General features: G+C 47.3%; 8 protein-coding genes across 8 annotated transcripts; 5 read left to right on the top strand and 3 right to left on the bottom strand.

Annotated features, from left to right (window-relative positions):
• Positions 1-18: 18 nt before the first annotated feature.
• Positions 19-2,744, bottom strand: F4822DRAFT_390106 (UPF0016-domain-containing protein). Its single transcript, XM_051457034.1, has 3 exons — positions 1,713-2,744; positions 760-1,654; positions 19-689 (listed from the first exon to the last, which is right to left on the bottom strand). The coding sequence occupies exons 1-3, from the start codon at positions 2,346-2,348 to the stop codon at positions 619-621; spliced, it is 1,602 nt and encodes a 533-aa protein (XP_051318007.1). The 5' UTR covers positions 2,349-2,744; the 3' UTR covers positions 19-618.
• A 156-nt stretch (positions 2,745-2,900) lies between these two features.
• Positions 2,901-5,427, top strand: F4822DRAFT_120606 (uncharacterized protein). The gene is made up of 3 exons (XM_051452592.1): positions 2,901-3,289; positions 3,339-4,365; positions 4,422-5,427. The coding sequence occupies exons 1-3, from the start codon at positions 3,040-3,042 to the stop codon at positions 5,263-5,265; spliced, it is 2,121 nt and encodes a 706-aa protein (XP_051318006.1). The 5' UTR covers positions 2,901-3,039; the 3' UTR covers positions 5,266-5,427.
• Positions 5,428-7,074: 1,647 nt separating this feature from the next.
• On the top strand, positions 7,075-9,421 carry F4822DRAFT_390098 (translation elongation factor EF-1 alpha). The gene is made up of 6 exons (XM_051457033.1): positions 7,075-7,097; positions 7,184-7,294; positions 7,354-7,394; positions 7,454-7,542; positions 7,848-7,986; positions 8,056-9,421. The coding sequence occupies exons 2-6, from the start codon at positions 7,290-7,292 to the stop codon at positions 9,162-9,164; spliced, it is 1,383 nt and encodes a 460-aa protein (XP_051318005.1). The 5' UTR covers positions 7,075-7,097; positions 7,184-7,289; the 3' UTR covers positions 9,165-9,421.
• A 76-nt stretch (positions 9,422-9,497) lies between these two features.
• F4822DRAFT_120510 (mitochondrial inner-membrane-bound regulator-domain-containing protein) lies at positions 9,498-12,600 on the bottom strand. Its single transcript, XM_051452591.1, has 3 exons — positions 11,515-12,600; positions 11,174-11,448; positions 9,498-11,106 (listed from the first exon to the last, which is right to left on the bottom strand). Exons 1-3 carry the CDS (start codon positions 12,467-12,469, stop codon positions 9,712-9,714), a joined length of 2,625 nt encoding a protein of 874 aa, XP_051318004.1. The 5' UTR covers positions 12,470-12,600; the 3' UTR covers positions 9,498-9,711.
• Positions 12,601-12,620: 20 nt separating this feature from the next.
• Positions 12,621-14,625, top strand: F4822DRAFT_390095 (MAGE-domain-containing protein). The gene is made up of 4 exons (XM_051457032.1): positions 12,621-13,173; positions 13,236-13,364; positions 13,433-14,461; positions 14,534-14,625. The coding sequence occupies exons 1-3, from the start codon at positions 12,909-12,911 to the stop codon at positions 13,948-13,950; spliced, it is 912 nt and encodes a 303-aa protein (XP_051318003.1). The 5' UTR covers positions 12,621-12,908; the 3' UTR covers positions 13,951-14,461; positions 14,534-14,625.
• F4822DRAFT_120404 (splicing factor 3B, subunit 5) lies at positions 14,067-14,625 on the bottom strand. Its single transcript, XM_051452590.1, has 2 exons — positions 14,535-14,625; positions 14,067-14,462 (listed from the first exon to the last, which is right to left on the bottom strand). The coding sequence occupies exons 1-2, from the start codon at positions 14,535-14,537 to the stop codon at positions 14,184-14,186; spliced, it is 282 nt and encodes a 93-aa protein (XP_051318002.1). The 5' UTR covers positions 14,538-14,625; the 3' UTR covers positions 14,067-14,183.
• Positions 14,626-14,841: 216 nt separating this feature from the next.
• F4822DRAFT_120198 (uncharacterized protein) lies at positions 14,842-16,930 on the top strand. Its single transcript, XM_051452587.1, has 2 exons — positions 14,842-16,108; positions 16,165-16,930. Exons 1-2 carry the CDS (start codon positions 15,143-15,145, stop codon positions 16,531-16,533), a joined length of 1,335 nt encoding a protein of 444 aa, XP_051318001.1. The 5' UTR covers positions 14,842-15,142; the 3' UTR covers positions 16,534-16,930.
• F4822DRAFT_120264 (uncharacterized protein) lies at positions 16,931-18,310 on the top strand. Its single transcript, XM_051452588.1, has 4 exons — positions 16,931-17,401; positions 17,542-17,706; positions 17,935-17,984; positions 18,045-18,310. Exons 1-4 carry the CDS (start codon positions 17,327-17,329, stop codon positions 18,052-18,054), a joined length of 300 nt encoding a protein of 99 aa, XP_051318000.1. The 5' UTR covers positions 16,931-17,326; the 3' UTR covers positions 18,055-18,310.
• Positions 18,311-18,628: the final 318 nt, after the last annotated feature.

Below are 18,628 nucleotides of genomic sequence, written 5' to 3'. Positions count from 1 at the left end.
ACCTACCTAGGTACCCAAGGCACGTATTTTTTTCATCCGTCCTACATATACATGTATGTATGTGCCTAGGTATATATTCACCACGTCTATTTCTATCAGGCCTCGATGTACCTCTCGATATGAATCTTAGCTACAGTTTGTGGGATTCCCGGCTGATTCCACGCATTTGGCCGCATTCGTATTTCAATATAAATAGGTATATATGGTTAAGTATTCTGGCATCATTTCATATTTAGATTAGAGATGAACCTCCATTCCAGCCTCTGGGATCATTGAATGATTCTACAATACGTGACTGGTGATAGTCATCTTTAATCCCCTTAGACGAGCCTGCTCATTTTATTTTATATTCCAAACTCCGCCCATGCAACCACATATATCGTCTTTCGCCCCTGTACCGGTTTTCATTTCCTTTGGAATCAGTAGCAGCAACATATTATGATACACCTATGACGGTCGATCTCTTCTCATCCAATGTCCCTAAAGGCCGTGCCCCTTTCTTGTGTGGGCAGCCTTCTAGGAATCGAAGAACCACCCTTGGGTCGTGTCGTATTAAATTCGCAGAAATCATTATAATAGAAAACGGGCCGCTTGGCTCAATGCTGTTCTTGCACGACACTACGCGTAGAACGCTTCGATGAAGTAGATGAAGCCAAACGCCAAAAATGCAATAGCACCCCCTACCGTTACTATTGGAACTCACGTTAGTCATAACTTGTACAGCTGCTAGCGGTTTTCTAGAGGCTTATCATAACTTACCAACTTTCAGACTGACTCTGCCCGCAATAGCCCTGCCGCCGATGACCGCTACGCTGGTACAGAATGCATGGCCAAGTACCGCGCCCAGCGTCACCCACCAGTAATCCTGGCCTGCGGCCATTGCAATCGTCGCGATCTGGCTGCGATCCCCCCACTCCCCCAAGAAAGTCATGACAAATGTCTGCACCCACGCAGGACTGAGCAGCAACGAGAATAAATTCGACAGGCCGACCCCGAACCCGCCGAGGAAACTGCGTCGAGGCGATGGACTTCTGCCTGGCGATGTTGAAGGGCTACGAGGTGGGGTTGGGAAGCGAGATTGGGACCTTGGCTTTCTATCACGATTGAGACCCATCTCTAGAGTGTACGGAGACAAAGAAGAACGACGTCTTCCTTGCTTCAGCGCCAGATGTTCCTTCTCCTGCAACTCCATCTCCACCTCTTGCATCTCTGCCGTGACGCCCTCATCCGGGTCCATAGCGATCCCTTCACGCAGCATTTTGGCGCCAAAAACGAAAAACAGCCCTGCGGCCAGGAAAGCTGTCACTCTCTTAGGGATTAAAGCCGGCACCGTATGGCCAAGCACGGCCGATACGACAGTCATAACCAGCAGAGCGCCAAAAGCAGCTGAAAAAACTACCATTCGGTCGTGTTTCATGGCCATGAGCGCTGCGACGAGGAATGTCTTGTCGCCTACTTCGGAGAAAAGGATCATGGTAAGGGAGAGGACGAAGGAATGAAAAGGTCGAATGATGCCATCATTACCCTCGTCGCCTTGGTCCCATGTATTAGTCGTAGACTTGGCGGGCTTCGATACATCGAGGTGGTCTTTGTTAGCCGAATCTGGGAGTGGGTTTGGGTCATCGCGTAATTTGTCTGGTAAGTCCGAGGGTTTCTATAGAGGAGTGATTAGTATATCCGCCGCCAATTTGACACACATCCAATAATCTTACCTCAAGTCCGGCGACGTCTTCGGGGGTCTGATGTAGGTCGGCCTTGCCCTTTTCCTTCTTGTTGGCCTTTTCGCTCGAGATTTTCTCCTGCTCACTGTGCGGCAATGGGGGTTTTTCTTTTGGGGTCTCAGGCACATTCTCGACCTTCTCTCCAGTTACACCCTCTTTGGCCTTCCTAGCTTTGTCCTTTTGGCTCACTCCACCCTCCGTACCCGTGGTACCTTGCTTAGGAGGCTGGCGATGAGGATCATCCATTACCCCGTCGTTACTCTCGGGTATCTTCTTGCCGTCGACAACTGTAGGGTCAATTGGTCTGTCCTTGAGCGAGGGAAGAGGTTTGGAGTCCACAACATCGCTGGCGTCGCCCTTCTTGCGTCCTTTGTCGGTACTGACGAAAGGTCCCTCATGCGGCATTCCGTCCTTACCGTCTACAGGCGCATCTTTGGTGCCAATATCGAATTTCGATGTTTTGGATGATGCGACGGTTGAGTCGAGGGGGGATTGGGAGGATGCGCCATCGACGCTGACAAGGGCTGGAGCATCCTTGGCGGATCTCGTATCGAGCGTAGAGGTAACCAAGGTGAGAGAGGGTATAAGTAGGAGGATTAGTCGCGTTTGGTGTTGAGTAAGTTTCATGATGGGTATCGGGTAGGGCGAAGCAATTGACAAGAGACGGATAGCAACCGGGCCGAGGAATGACGGACGAGTATATTCGATTATACAGACGTGGCTGCAATTGAATCGACGTAATAAATATCGAAGGTGATCCGTTCGTTTACGATTCTTAAAAAGAGAGGTGAAGTTGAACAGACGTACAAAATGAGAGGAAAGAAGATCAGCGAGGAAAAGACCGACACCTAAAGAAGAAAATCCCCCAGCTCTAGATGCCGGTGAGAGGGAAAAAAAGGGCGAAATAATTAGTATAGAGTATGGTGTTGGACAAATCTGTAGCTTCTGGTAAAAGGGGGCGAGGGAACTTTTGGTTGTGGATAAGGATAAGGCAGTGCGTACGTATCCATGGATGTAGATAGCTATGTACACATGCATAACTACCTAATAAAGTTATCAAATTTACATAAATCCGATACATGTATGTATCTATGTATATATGGTCTGTGCGTCACATACAGTTTATGTGGTCTACGACGTGTTTATTTACCTCTAAAAGCTGATTGGGAGACTACCCTAACCATTAACTAGTGAAAACCCTAACCCTGAGGGTTCGCAGATGTCTATCTACTACTTTATTCTACGACAACAACAAACCCAACCGATTTAGTCACATCCTTTTTGCTTCCTTCATACCAAAGTACTGTAAGTATTTAACATGACTGAGCGTCGTCGTCCGGCTACGCGTCGCACCGGGTCTGTTGAACCTGCTAGTGAGCTGGTCGTAAGACAAACTCGAAGCCATACTAGACGTCCTGAGGCATCTGCCGAACCCGAATCCCACACACATCCCCAAGGCACGCAACGCGGTACTCGGCGTAGGCGTCGTAAAAGCCCAGAAGGTGTTGCCATCGATGGCTTCACAAACCCTCCTACCAGCCGCGCTAGCCCTGGACCGGGTGATTTAGGTATGCCCTCTAAGTTTGCACACATCACTCTTCAGCTAAAACTGACTAGGCTTGGCCTCGATCCCCGAAGACTTAAGGTCTCAGAATCAAGCGATATCTGAGACAAATGATGCTCATGAATCGTCGGAGATGGAGGCCGCTAGGGTCCAGGATATGCTTGATTTTGATATCCCCAAGTTGAGACGTTGGTCCGACAAGATGTACGATGTTCTATCGTCTATTGACATCCACCACCCCAGCGTTGAAGAACAATCTAGATTGAATGGTACAAGGAAAGCTTTTGATCATGCCCATTTCCCCTTCACTGCCAACTCCGGCAACAACGCGCTGTTTATTAAACCAATAGTCCTTTCTGAAGGCCATGACTCGGCGACGAGGTCAACAATTCAAACAGCTATATACTCTGGAAACATCATAATACTTCTTTCATCTATTATAGATGTCCAACTTAGGAAAAAAGACCCGCAACCCGTTCTTGAGCAGCTAGATCATGTTTTCCCGTCTTTATTCGGGCCATATTTCCAGACGGGGAACGACATCGAGAAGACTCTAGACCTATCGCTTCGTATTCGATATCGCTACTTAGTTGAATCGATAGCCGCCGACTCCTCCGCTGAACCATTAGAAGTAGCGGCCGATATATTCTGCGAGCAGTCCCTGCACCATGCAAGAAGCGCTCAAGAGGCACTGGATAAGGGGCCATACAAACAGCTAGCCGGGATCAAAGTCAATGAAAACTTTCCTTACTACGAAGCCTACCAGGCTTGCATACAGAAGTTAATCTCTAATCACTCCGACCGGGACAAAATGCTGCCATTCTTAGATGAAGAATACCCTCAGATAGAGCTCTCGAATGACCTCAGATCATGGGCTTTGGAAGTGTATCAGCAGCTTCGCACGTCAAAGGACCCAGACAAACTCCGAGCTATAGATCTAACCGCGGATTTGCACACTCAGACGGAACGTGGAGAGTCAGAATCCCTATTCGTCGATAATAATGAGGTTGAAGAAAGTTCCGATTCTTCATCAGAAATGGACGACGGCGAGTACGATCGACTTACACCACAAGAATCTAAGTATGTCTATAATAATGTTCTGCCTGCACCGACAGCCATACTAACTAACGACTTAGTCAAAATTTCATCGATAGTGCTGCCGTCTTGGCGGCTGTGAGACAGAGCGAGAAGAAAGTAGTGGACAAACCGGCGGAGGCTCCACCATCCAACCAACAGGCCGCGAAGGGAAAAGCTAAGGCGGTGGACACGGCAGATGCAATTCGTCACTTAGAGCCTATCCAAATTTTGAGTCGTATGGGAAAACGGCCCAGCCCTAACACCAACGATTTTAACGGAGATGATGAGGACCATGACGACTTTGAGGTAAATGAGCAACTTCATGTCGAATCCAGACGGACCCGCAACGATACCATAACTATCCAAAGACCACCCTCAAAGCGCCCACGTTTGTCGCAACAATATCGAAGTAGTACTTCTCCGCTGCCATCGCCACCAATCGCCGATGCCCGAAGAGCTAGCCGTGAACGGTTGTTAGATGACTTGCAAGAGGGGCCCAACTTACAAGAACAGGATATTGTAGAGCTCAGTCAGAGCGCTCGTAACATCCGACGCGCAAATTATGCAACCAAGGTCCGGCAAACTCGCATTCCATGGTCGGTACCCGATACCGCGCGACTTTTGGATCTGATAGCCGATCCTTCTTTAAAATGTTCTTGGAGTGCGATGGAAAAAGCGGGTGGCTTCGAAACTGATCGAAACCAACAGTCCCTACGTGACAAGGCCCGCGGCCTAAAAGTCTGGTATCTTGAAGGCGACAGACTTCTACCTGCTGGTTTTGATCAAGTGGCCTTGGGCCAGAAAGAGAAAGCGGCTGTTATCAAGTGTGGCAGAAATCCTGATCGACGGGAAGATGACATAGACGAGGAGGGCCAACTCACTAATAACATTTGGGTCGATTAAGACTCATAGTAGATGGCTCTGCTTCTACGTTGACCCAGTATATTGGGCATACATTCAGTACGGGACGCTTGTGTGGTGGGGAATGGCACGAGAAGGGGGTCAATTTGGTGAATGGATTACATGGGCGGCTTTTCCGGCTTTACCAAGATTTGCAATTGTTTCAGAGACGTTTGAAGGCTTCGATACCCCCGTAACTTGAGATTTAGCAACAAGAATTGATGTTTTCGTGATCTGTTATGTGCTCAACCTGCTGTTGTGCTCTATCGTAGCTGGTAATGGATTTGTCCACGTCCCACTTCAATTCCACTCATCTCTCGCAAGTATCAGGTGCAGATAACCTCAATTCTCTCTGGACAGGCTCCGAGGAACATCTGACAACAAGTCCGATCAAAACGAATAGAAGCATGCATAACGATAACAGGTTCTAGATAAAATTTGGTATTTTTATGGAACAAAAATGGAATAATTTCATGAGAGAATTTGCTAGGGTTGACATTGAGTGGTTCTGAAATTGATATTGCGTACATACAGCGCTGCGTCACGGACTACTCATACAAGTTTGCGCAATAGGTACCCGGGAAATCCGAACCAGGTCGTCGTAGATCTGCCACTCCCTACATATACAAATTATAAGGCACATACTGCCTACTTAGTACTAGGGCGTCATGCGAATTTCCATCCGTAATTAACCAACTAGAAAATTTAGTTCAACAATATATATTCGAATATGTTTGGTTCGTGGATCCTCCAAACAATCCATGACGTACTAACAAAGTACATTATGTACCTACTTTAATAGTAGAGTACATATATCTATGTATATGTAGGCAGTAGAATTGAGTCTCACATGCGGACATGGTAAAATTTGAATAGCCGCTGTAGCAAGAGGGGGGCCAATGAGGCTACCGTAATGCAGACATATGTAAGGCTTGATACTTATGTGGGGAGTCTGGCATGTTGGGCAGCTATCATAAAGTTTTTTTTCTTTCTTTGTTTCTCCTCTTCCCATCAAGGTTTATGGTCTGAGAATTTTCTTTTCCTACATGCATTTTTTACATGCCCTATACCTATCGGCCTGACTCACACTTTTTAGTGGGAGCAGAGTTCTTCTTTACCAATCTTAGTATTCACACATACTCTATAATAAAGCAGGTACTTTAGGTAGCTAGGTACACGTCACACATAACGAAAACAATGTGCTGACTACCCATGTGTCTCGTAATTACCGTGTATGTGTGTATACATTATATGTAAACCTACACACAAATGTAATAACTGTATTATCGACCATACAAAATATGCTTTTCGTTAACGTTAGCTCGAACCGTTAGGAACCTGCCCTGTTGAGAGGAGACAAGGCCTAAGCAACTAATCGTAGTTACTTACATCCTAGGTGGTCTGTACATCCGTATGTGTGTAAGGATCCATAGATGTGCTTACCCACACGTATGTACACAATGTTGCGGATCCCTTATCAAATAACATAAGATAGGTACGTACTCAAGCCGCGTTTTAGCTTGAAGAATTTTAAGCCAATCAATTGGTGGTAAAGCTTAATGAGCAAGTGCTAGGCGGCCAGGGTACAGTTGCAAGAGGCAAAATCACAAATAAGAAAAAAAAAAAAATCTGTTTGTGAATCTGGAAGGAGGGGTTGCGCAGTCGAGGCAGGGAAGGGCCAAAGGAGGGGCAATGCCCCCACAATCAAAATTCTAACCTGGCCACCAGCAGAAATAATTTATAAACCCCAACATACACCTTCGCAACACTCTTCTGATTCTACTTTTGATCCTCGTCTCGCACACCGTTAATCAGAGCATTAACACCTGCTGAACGTAAGAACTCCCCTTCATATTCTTCCTCCTCCTTCCCCCATCTACCTTTTCAATAATTTTAACATCAACATCTTCTTTGACAAAAGCAACTGGAAAACTGACAACTATCTATCTACACAGTTTTCATTCGGATCCCCCTCTACTACAACACATACACACTCTTAACAGCAGTCGCAATCTCTCCTCGCCAAAATGGGGTACGTAAACGACTCGATCATGCCTTTGTATAGCGCCTCCCATCACTGATAACTCGCAGTAAGGAAGACAAGACTCACATCAATGTCGTCGTCATCGGCCGTAAGTTTAATTCTAAATAGTGCCTGCGCGGAGCCTGAAATTTCTAACGAGTCTTTCAGACGTCGACAGTGGCAAGTCCACCACAACCGGCCATCTGATCTACCAATGTGGTGGTATCGACAAGCGAACCATTGAGAAGTTCGAGAAGGTTAGTTCAAAAATTTATTCTCTACATCCCCAATACCACCTCTCTACGTTTGAATCGCGGTCTCGTCTTTTTTGACTTGATCCGATGGCATTTTCGCGCCTTTGGTTGGTCTTTAGGCTTCCTGCCGCGTTGCCCCTCCTCTCTTATCTTTTCTCACACCTTCCCCCACCGAGGGGCACAAAATTTTCCCTACCCCGCTCTGACGTTCTGCACCACTGTTTGGTGCACGGAGCAACAAAGCCTTAACCCGCCAAGCATCAGTACTAGATCCTAGTGATCGTATTATAGCTGACCCACTCGCATAGGAAGCCGCTGAGCTCGGCAAGGGTTCCTTCAAGTATGCCTGGGTTCTTGACAAGCTAAAGGCCGAGCGTGAGCGTGGTATCACGATCGACATTGCCCTTTGGAAGTTCGAGACACCCAAGTACTATGTCACCGTCATTGGTAAGTCTACACCATACCCTATTGGATCAACCGTTGATTTATGGTCCACGTACTAACTCCGCGCACTAGACGCTCCCGGCCACCGTGATTTCATCAAGAATATGATCACAGGTACCTCGCAGGCCGACTGCGCTATCCTCATCATTGCTGCCGGTACTGGTGAGTTCGAGGCTGGTATCTCCAAGGATGGCCAAACCCGTGAGCACGCCCTGCTCGCTTACACCCTTGGTGTTAAGCAGCTCATCGTTGCCATCAACAAGATGGACACCACTAAGTGGTCTGAGGATCGATTCAACGAAATCATCAAGGAGACCTCCAACTTCATCAAGAAGGTCGGCTACAACCCCAAGACTGTTGCCTTCGTCCCTATTTCTGGCTTCCACGGTGACAACATGTTGGCCGCTTCCACCAACTGCCCCTGGTATAAGGGTTGGGAGAAAGAAGGCAAGGGTGGTAAGGTCACCGGCAAGACCCTACTTGAGGCTATTGACGCCATTGAGCCCCCCAAGCGCCCTACGGACAAGCCCCTCCGTCTACCTCTCCAGGATGTTTACAAGATTGGTGGTATTGGAACTGTGCCCGTCGGCCGTATCGAGACTGGTGTCCTCAAGCCCGGTATGGTCGTCACCTTCGCCCCTGCTGGTGTCACCACTGAAGTCAAGTCCGTCGAAATGCACCACGAGCAGCTTCAGGAGGGTGTCCCCGGTGACAACGTTGGTTTCAACGTGAAGAACGTCTCCGTCAAGGAAATCCGACGAGGAAACGTTGCTGGTGACTCCAAGAACGACCCCCCCGCAGGCTGTGATGACTTCACCGCCCAGGTCATTGTCCTCAACCACCCTGGTCAAGTCGGTGCTGGTTACGCTCCTGTTCTTGACTGCCACACTGCCCACATTGCCTGCAAGTTCGCTGAGCTACTTGAGAAGATCGACCGACGAACAGGAAAGTCCGTTGAGAACTCTCCTAAGTTCATCAAGTCCGGCGATGCTGCTATCGTCAAGATGGTTCCTTCGAAGCCCATGTGTGTTGAGGCTTTCACAGACTACCCCCCTCTAGGTCGTTTCGCTGTCCGTGACATGCGTCAAACCGTCGCTGTCGGTGTCATCAAGGCTGTGAACAAGAGCAGCAAGAGCGGTAAGGTCACCAAGTCTGCCGCCAAGGCAACTGGCAAGAAATAAACTTGCCTACCACCAAAAACCTGACTGCAGTTGCCGGATGTATTACACCTTCGGCTCATCTACTGCTTTGGTCTCTACGACATGACCAACGCCTCCACGAATTTCCTTTGCATTCATGACACGATCTGGGACGTTTGACTTCGGAGCGCAATATGAGAGAGAGGAAGGGTTTATGGGCATTTCCGCAACAAAACTTTCTCATCATGTGCTTGTAGTAAAATAGAGTCATAGACCGTGATTCCACGTCTTTCTTTTATGGTGACTGTGATTCGTGACAGACGTAGTGGTTTGAGCTTACCAAACTAAACAATTAATCAATTTAGGGTCGCCATTACCGATCAATGTTCAAGACCAATATCTCTAGACAATTACCTAGGTATATAATACTTGGAGCTAGAATTGCCTCTAGTGCGTACTCGCGCAGTCGCGCTTCGCATGTAAACACAGTTCCATTCACTTTTAGTACATGGTTTTAAGTGGACCAAACAGGCGGCCGTGAGTAAGGTTTTAATTCATGTGGAATATATACAACATATCTATAGTATAATTAATATGCCTTGTGATTAGCTGTAGTAGTTGAGTATCCCGACCACAATTCGTCTGTAGTGACGAACTTATGGCAGGCGACTAGGAATTCATCATGGAGCTTATCCATATCATTCTTTATGGGAGAAATACTGCTTCCCGCCTCAGGTTCTAAGCTCACTTCAGCTCTACCCGCACCACCTCGCTGTGCATCTATAAAAGTATACTTGAGCTTAAATTTCTCGTAGGGCATTGTGATGGAACGATGAACCTCTAAACCAACAAATGTGTACTGAGTGCTGATGAGCTCATCCGGATTGGAACTCGGGGAAGGAACCCCCGGATCTACTGATTCAGACCCGGATTCAACCGCGGGTGTAGACGTATCCGAGTGGCTGAAAAGACGCCTTGGGATTGGGAATTTCTGTCGCGGTGGCGTTTCGAGCTTACTGCGTTCTAGATCAAGGCGAGCGGGTTCGAGGAAGTCGGCCAATGGCTGCCAGATCGCCAGGTTGGCGGGGTTGCCTTCAAGTATTGCATATTCCGTTTGGGTAAAGCGCACATCGACGGCGGACGCGGGAAACATCACATCTGAGACGCAGGACTGTTTGATGGCGCGCAAGCTCTCAACACCTTTGACCTCGCCACCCAAAACAGTAAGATGGAGTTCGAGGATAGGCGGTAACGCTGCGGATATTGGAAATGACCTGCCTTTCCTTTTGCTTTTCTTTGTTTCTCTCGTCTTCTCGCGCGGATCGCTTCCGAGATGAGCCTTGGGAGTAGGGGAAGGCCAGAAACGTATAACTATAACATTCTTTGCTTGTACGAGTACGTGTGTTGCTTCCTGCTTATTTCTTTCCAGTTGGGCAAGATGGAGTGGGTGCGGCGCACAGGGAACAAACACACGAGGGTGGTTGGCGGCTCGCAGACTGTGTATAGGGGGTGGGGAAGCTGAGAGGTCATTTGCATGTAGCAAGTAACCGAAGTTGGCTGTTGTTGACACTCTAAGATCCCTAGCCCATTTCACCGGATTGGCAGCAAAGCACGGGTCTTCAGGAGGCTCTTGATTCTCACTGGGTCCAGGCAAGCCCGCGTATGGTTCTAGGGGAAACGTAAGTCTCATGGGCGGCATTGCCATTGCCGAACTAGTAGCCTGCAGTGTTAATGGAAGCATATAGCGGGCCCACTGGCCCATCTTTTCCTTCCAGCCCAACTTTTCCTTGCTTATTGCGTCTGTGATGAACCGGCCCAAGGCCTCCTCTTCAGCTGATAAGGCGGCTATATAGAGAGCAGTTGTCGTTGACGGTTGCGGATTGAAGGCAGTAAGCATTAAACGGAAGGCGACTTCGCGAAGATCTTCTAGGACGGTGAAACCCTGAGCAGCGCGTTTCTTTAACTCGATCCAAGTAACATGGAGCTAAGAGAAGAAGGTTAGCGTATATATATATGAAGAGAACTCTGTTTCATTGAAAGATGTTGCTTACCCGTTGAGAATTGTGACTGTTTCTAATGTGTGTATTCGTGATACGGCCGACTTCTTCTAGAACCATTTCGTCGATAGGTTCGGTGGTGATCAGGTTTACTGAGAATGTTTTGGTTGTAATTTGCTGGAGCGTCTCGTTTAAATCTTGCATTAAGGTGGCGGCTTTTGTTTTCGTCGTGACGAAGCGCAGTGTGTGATGTTTCGGTATTATCTCGATCTTCTCACTGGGATCCAACCATATCTTGCTAATGAGGTTCACCCATCTCCGAGTGCCACCTAACTAATTGTTTAGCAATCCCGCTCTGTTGCTCTTTTGGGGGGAAGCGCAGGCAATAGACGTACGCATTAAAAGTTGAAATTCACGTGTTTGAATTCTGACTCTTGTTTCACCAAGCCCAGCATCAAGTTCTGCAATCGAAAGCCCCCAGCACTCACGCATGATCCGTACAGCGAGCTTCTCCTTAACGGTAGCCGAGTCTGATATGTATCCATACAGAGTAGAATCACTTTCCTCCGCAATGCCCGGCTGATTACCTAGTGGTATCCATGGACTGATATTGCTGATCCAGCTGTACTGAATGGCTTGATCTTTATCTCCGTCGACAGGTGCAGCATCCTCTTTATGGGGTTCATGTGGAGTATTGCCCTGCTCGTAATGCGCGAGGAGATAATCCTCCAGTTGAGCATTCAAGAAACCATTTGTTATAAAAGCTTGTAGCTTGCGAAATTCTCTTGCTGAAAGGGTTGTCTCTGTCTTAGGCCTCAACCCATTGATATTATCACGAACTTCTTGGGCGGTCGGCGGCTCTTGTTGGCTGTTGAGCAAAGCTTCAATATCGGTAGGCGGGTTATTAGGCTCGTCAGAGAGCACATCGGAGGTAAGGGTGTGGTCCTTCTTTTTATACATACCCCCATCCCTCATGATAATAACGGATGCAGGTTTACCGAGCATATCAGAATCAAGATTACCAGCATCTTCTGTGAGAATCCGATTACGCGAGAGACGCTTCTTGGGAGCACCTAATCTTTTCACCCCATAAACCTCAGAACCTTGTGCTCTCTTGCTCCGTGCCTGCTTCTTATTTCCGGGTTCCCCATCTTGCCACTCGACTGTTTGGTCCTGGTGAAAGTAGGGGGAGGTCGATTCATTAGTAAAATATCGTACACTCGGACGTTGACTTGGACGGTGAACTCGGAAGAAGCGATTGGATGCTTGAGAGGGTTGGGCACATTGCCGGAGAAGACGTAACTGGCATCTGAGACAAACAGCGCCACCAGGAACATTTGCAGCAATCATGAAGAGTAGACGCAGCTCTAATTTTTTATCTCTCTGCGTTAAAATCGTCTTTATGTATTATTCTTTCATATGAAGAGTTGTATCTTTTTTTTTTTCCTTCTACATTTTTTGTAATAAAAAAAATCTATTTCCTGATTAGGCAACAAATTTATGTAGGTTATCGTTATCGATAAAGAGCTCTGTACGTATATGTACGTATCTCTACGCGTGTGCTTATATGTACCTAAGGTAGCCCTGTAAACGCGTTATGGAAATTGCATCCCCCCCACTATCACCCGTCGTGTAGTTACCTACCTTGCCCTGTACATGTAATAAGATACTCCATATTTTACAGTTATTCACAACCAAAACTACATTGACCAAGATCTAATCTTGATTGATTCCCCGCCAAAATTCATCATCCAACTTTCATGAAGCGGGAGGGAACTCCCTAAACGATATGCCTCCGACCCAGACTCAGACCCAGAAACGACGAAGAACAGGCAATCACAACGAAGTTGATGAGCATCGACGCCGTCGTCAATCACGCCGCAACAATGAATCAGACAATTCTGAAGCATCTGAAGATGACCAAGACGGTGACGTAGATATGGAGAAGGCAGGTAACGGCACAGAAGACCAACTAGTCAAGAAGCTCGTGCGGTACGCGTTAGCGTGTGAATATGCAAGAATACCTATCAGGAGAGACGGCATTCGAGACAAAGGTAAACGGACGAATTCACTATCTCGTTCCGCCAAGAATCATGCATGCTAAAAAGAGGTACAGTTCTGGGGAGCAATGCAAGGTCCTTCAAGCGAGTGTTCGAAGAATCCCAAGCCGAACTTCAGAGGATCTTCGGCATGGAAATGTTGGAATTGCCCGTCAAGGAAAAGCGAACACTGAGGGAGAAGCAGAGTAAGCACCCGTCCTAACTACCCAATACATTAACCTATACCTAAAGCCTCATACTAATTAACTTATAGAGGCAAATGCGAGAAAGGCAACCTCACAAACGACCGCTTCCTCCCGACAGTATATACTTGTTTCGACTCTACCGCGAGAATACAAATCCCAATCCATCGTTTCCCCGTCGCGAATACCAGGTACCTCGGAAGAGGCCGCATACGTTGGGTTCTATACCATGGTCGTTTCGCTCATCGTACTCAACGGCGGAGAGCTAAGCGACACAAAGCTAAGGCGATATCTCACCCGACTAAATGCCAGCCAGAACCTACCAATGGACAAGACCGACAACGTCTTACACAAGATAGTAAGGCAGGGTTATGTGGACAAGGTGATAGAGAAGAGCGATGGGGATGAGGACGCCACCACCTGGTGTGTCGGGCCACGGGGAAAGGTTGAAGTTCCACCTGAGAGCATTGCTGCTGTTGTAACTGAAGTCTGGGGCGAACTGCCGGATGATTTCAGCACGAAGCTGCAAAGGAGCTTGAATATACAGGATCCTCCGTTTCAGGTCGAGGATAGCATTCCCGAGGAATGAAAGGTTGAATTCGCGGGAAATCGAGTCCCAATAGACTAGATGGCCTCGACCGTGATGATTATAAAACCTATGCCAGTATAATTCGTTCGAGGTGTGACCCCATTAGGCCTTCAAATCTGACGTGCTATGCCTATTAAATTTCATATTCATATTCCACTGCCTCTTCCGTCTAAACTTCAAAGAGTGCCTTCTGTCCTGCCCAACCCGAACCCCTTGACGTGCGTCTGCATTTATCATTGGGCGGATCTCTGCACAGGTTCCTCGCCTTCACGCGGGGGAGGTGGGCCGCAGGGTTGTATCATTTTTCGCAAAAGTTGAGCTCGGACTTTGGCGGCTGGTTCATTCTGAGCGAGCGAGATATAAGCCAATTGGGGCGGGTGGCCGACGATGCTAGAGAATGTGTCGCGCGAGACGTTTGTTCTCCATTCCCATGATGTCGTGTCTGGGTGGCCCGTACCGACATACTTGGCCTGGAGTCGTTCGAGTTCTTGCTGCGTACGTAATTTGTCCGCCTGTTCGTTGTTAGCTTTGATAATATGATTAAATCAACGTAGAATATTGGTATGAGAATGTTTTTAACTAACCATAATAAAATGTGCTCTTTCGGGGGATTCGTGCCGTACGACTTGATAGAGTTGTGCTTGAATGTCGATTTTTATACGACTAGAAAAACGCAAGGGATCGGTAGCTGGGTCAGCTACCTTAGGTACCTAAGTAGGTAAGCAGCTAGGCACATACCTAGGTACCTAGGTACATATGTATGTATAGACTTATCCACATTCATCCAATTAGATAGAGCCATGGATATATCTTAATCAACAGTGGACTAGCGCTGTGACCTACAGGGGCTGGGTGGACCTGCAGCATCACCCGCAGTAACTAATTTAACTACCACACTAACTTTATTACTCTCACCTCGATGCATCATACGTAGATACTAGAGTATTGATGAAAACATATTAAAAAAAAAAAAAATTTCATTTACTCTTCTGAGAGTTTTTCCTGTTGCGATACCTCATACCTAACGCCCACCACCACGCACCGAGAACCAGATCCCACCCAGGTCCTCTCAGTTATTTTCAGAAGTTCACTACGGCGTGTTCTTCCGATAGGTGGTCGAAAGAATATAAAGAGGTTATAGAAATCCATATTGCCTACCGAGGGCCGCATCGGTCGTGGTATAGCTAGAAGCATGTTAGAGCCATGGGATGAAGTTATTGCCCTCAAGAAGGAGCACAAACTTTGCGCCGATGACGTACAATCCATCCAAACGTCATGTATTAAGGAGCATGGCAAGAAACACCCCATTGAGTGCGCGGATTGCTGGACTCGCCTACTCAACCGCATAAGAGATCGTTACTTGAACTCTGCCTCTAAGGAGTGGTTTTCGGGCCGGCGGCCCTTTCTACTCGAGCTAGATACATTGTTCTCCAAAGCTCACAACCTTGAGGTCGACCTAAAAACTATCGAACAGCGTATAGTTGATGAGAAGAAGGAATGGTACCGAGACAAAGTGAAGAACATGGGGCTCCAGCATGCGACCAAATCCCCATCTGAGGAACGAGCTCTGCAACAGAGAATCGGCGACCGGAGCATTCCAGTGGACCAACTCGCCTCGGAACTGAGGGAGGCCTTTAGTGATGGCTTCATCCAGAACCAAATGGCGTTCGACGGCTTCGTGGAGCGTTTAAGACTGGCGGAGAAGTCGACCCAAGCGCGAAACGAGGCCTATATAAATATCTTCTTCCAACCTGAACATGATCCCTCTGGTGTTAAAAAGTCACAAAAGTACATCGAGTTGATTAGAAAAGGAACACCAATCGTCGAGGTAATAAGTGCCATGATTCGCGATCGTCATTCGGCCAAGGGTGATCAGGACCAAAAGCAAGCACTTCACAAGAAGCTTGAGGAACTAAAAAGAGCCAAAGCAGCTCACGAGCTCGACAAAGCACGGAGAGATAAAGCTCGTCAGGATAGGGCTAGAGCTGCCGTACCCTCCAATAGCCAACACGACCTCTCGCCTTGCTCCGCCTGCTCGAACCCCCCTAATGCGCAAGATTTTTTTATATGTCCCTTATGCCAACTACTTAGCGATCATTACGGGTTTCAAATTGAACCCGTGATATTTTGCTCACAGGAGTGCGAGGATGAGTGCTATGTCAGCTAACCCCCCGACTTCTTAGACTATCTGATTTGTATGCTCATTATTGATAGGAACTACATATGAGCGCAACACACGAATGTGCTTCAGACCAAGGCTGCGTTCGTCTTCACGACGAAGACGTGGAAATGGACGAGGGTGTCGCCGTTCTAGTATTTTGCAGAGAATGCGTAGAAACTCTCGGCGTTCCCTCCGTCTTCTGCTCGTCCCGTTGTTTCAATGAGAACTTCCAACGGCACCGTGATAATATCCATCTCCCCAAACGAAAGATTGGCCAACACGAGGCGAATGATGAAGGTCAACTTGAATTCGACCCGGAGGATAGGACGAGATATCAAGCGAGAAGAATAGAGGAGCACCTGGTAGCATTTGATGACGCTATAGCGGAATGGCAACAGAAGACGGGTGTGATTGTGAAATAAGGATCCTGAAACCGAACACTATTTCTTGATACCTAAGCTGAATGAGCAAGCCCGAGGAAAAATAAGCTTCTATTCGAAACCGCACAGCTTTCGGAATATCGGAATCCGAACTGATGCACAACAAAGTTCTACATACGCTATATATTGGGAGGCCATTCTACGGTTTTCGTTGGCAGTAGTACGACCTAGACAGGTACCATACCGCAGATCAATAGGCTCACAAAAATAATATCCGACCGTCTCATCCCCCCATGCCTTAAGAATACCATAGGTACCTAGGCAATTGCAGTGACATAAACTCGCCGGGTCTCGATCCACATGGTACCTAGATGTACATGCCTGTACCTGTCGTATATTTTTAACCTCGGTGCTGTTGAAGATGAATGGATGAATGCCGTATTGTCCCCACAATAAGGCCACATAATCAACCTGTCCTCATTGGATACCGATATATTAGATAAGCTTGATAACTCCGAGGCGACGCTTAGTTTTTAATTCATTGAGTGTTTGAGGCCGAGAAATCGATCGGTGCTCGGCGCCGATTGTATCTTTTTGCCGAGCAATCAACCTTTTTTTTAAAAAAAAAAAAAAAGAAAGAAAAAGAAAAGAAGCTACCAGGCTACCTTGCAAGACATTGAACATCACAGTTACTAATTCGCCATCGGTTGCATCATCTTTCGTTCGCATCCTTTCCATTCACGAATTCTTCCAACTACAGTTTAGCAAACCAACATCTATAGGTTCCTTACTTCACTCCCAGGAAATACAAAGTTAGAACCGACCTCGGCCATTTATGCTACTTAGCGCATCGGCAATGTCCATTGTTTCCGCCCTCAAAGGCGACCTGCCACAACAAGCTCGATCCTTGGTAAGGCAATATTTCCTTTAGTAACCTGTCTCTCTAGCCGTTTAACCACCCCTCAGCGCATCAGTAGTCCCGCGGCCCGGAGATTGTGACATGCGCCGTTCAATTTCGTAATTGTGTGCTGACGCATCACAACACTCCAGTATCGACAGCTTCTACGTCAAGGCGAACAATTCGAGGCCTACAACTTCAGAGAATACGCGAAGCGACGGACGAGAGATGCCTTCCGGGAGAATCAGGCTGTGCAAGATCCCAGAGAAGTCCAGAGTCTTATACAAAAAGGCCTCAAAGAACTACAAACGATGAAGGTACGGGCTCCCCATTATTTACAGCTGGTCGGGCTGCGGTGCGGGTCGTCATCATGAATAGTAATGCTGACGAGAACCTACTTCTATTTCGCAGCGCCAAACAGTTATTAGTCAATTTTATCAAATTGATCGGTTGGTGGTGGAAGGGGGAATGTCAGTATGTTGTCCACGGGTTCAACACAGGTTCCAAGATTTGAAAACTGTCTCCGTTACTAACCATGATGACAGGGCAAGCAAAGTGGGAAATCTGGAGATATCACGAGACAGAAAGATACAGGGTGAGGACGATCAAACCCTCTGGTTGTATATTAGGGAGGGACCACTGCTGACTTTGATAGATGGGACTAAATGCATATACCGACACGTAAACATCAGGGGGTATATTTTGCCTTCGCATATCCCTCTCACGAGGTTCACTCGCCCTGTACTATTATAACGCTACTGTACACCAAGCGCGCGATTGACATTCGATCTTATGGCATCTGGCCTTCTATCCTCAGGAGGTACTTAAGGTTCGCGAAGATGAGAAGCCTATGAGACTAGGCAAAAGTTTCGATATCTATGGATCGGTTATAGGGATATTATGGATCTAGAACTGACCAGCTGGTTTGCGAGCAAAAGTCACTGTATGATCCGGCAGGGAAACTTAAGCTATCCCATCCTGCACATCATCTGCCCTCCGCACGTAATCACCACTTCATCACCGCTCTATATACGCTAGTACCTAAATATAAGCCCGTAAAAAAAAAACGGATATCTGTCATACGTAGACATTAATTCGTAGCAGTCAAAGGGACATATCTATAAACTTCCGAGTATGCATGTATGTAAGGGGTACTTAGGTACTTAGGTACTCAATCTATATGCATGTATGTACGTGTACATGTACTCCGTAACATTTGGACGTACTTAAAAATGCATA

Source organism: Hypoxylon trugodes, assembly GCF_022578975.1.
Source record: "Hypoxylon trugodes strain CBS 135444 unplaced genomic scaffold F4822scaffold_2, whole genome shotgun sequence".
Lineage (NCBI taxonomy): Eukaryota > Fungi > Ascomycota > Sordariomycetes > Xylariales > Hypoxylaceae > Hypoxylon > Hypoxylon trugodes.
Note: the sequence above shows the minus strand (reverse complement) of the source record. Positions and strands in the feature narration are given on the sequence as shown.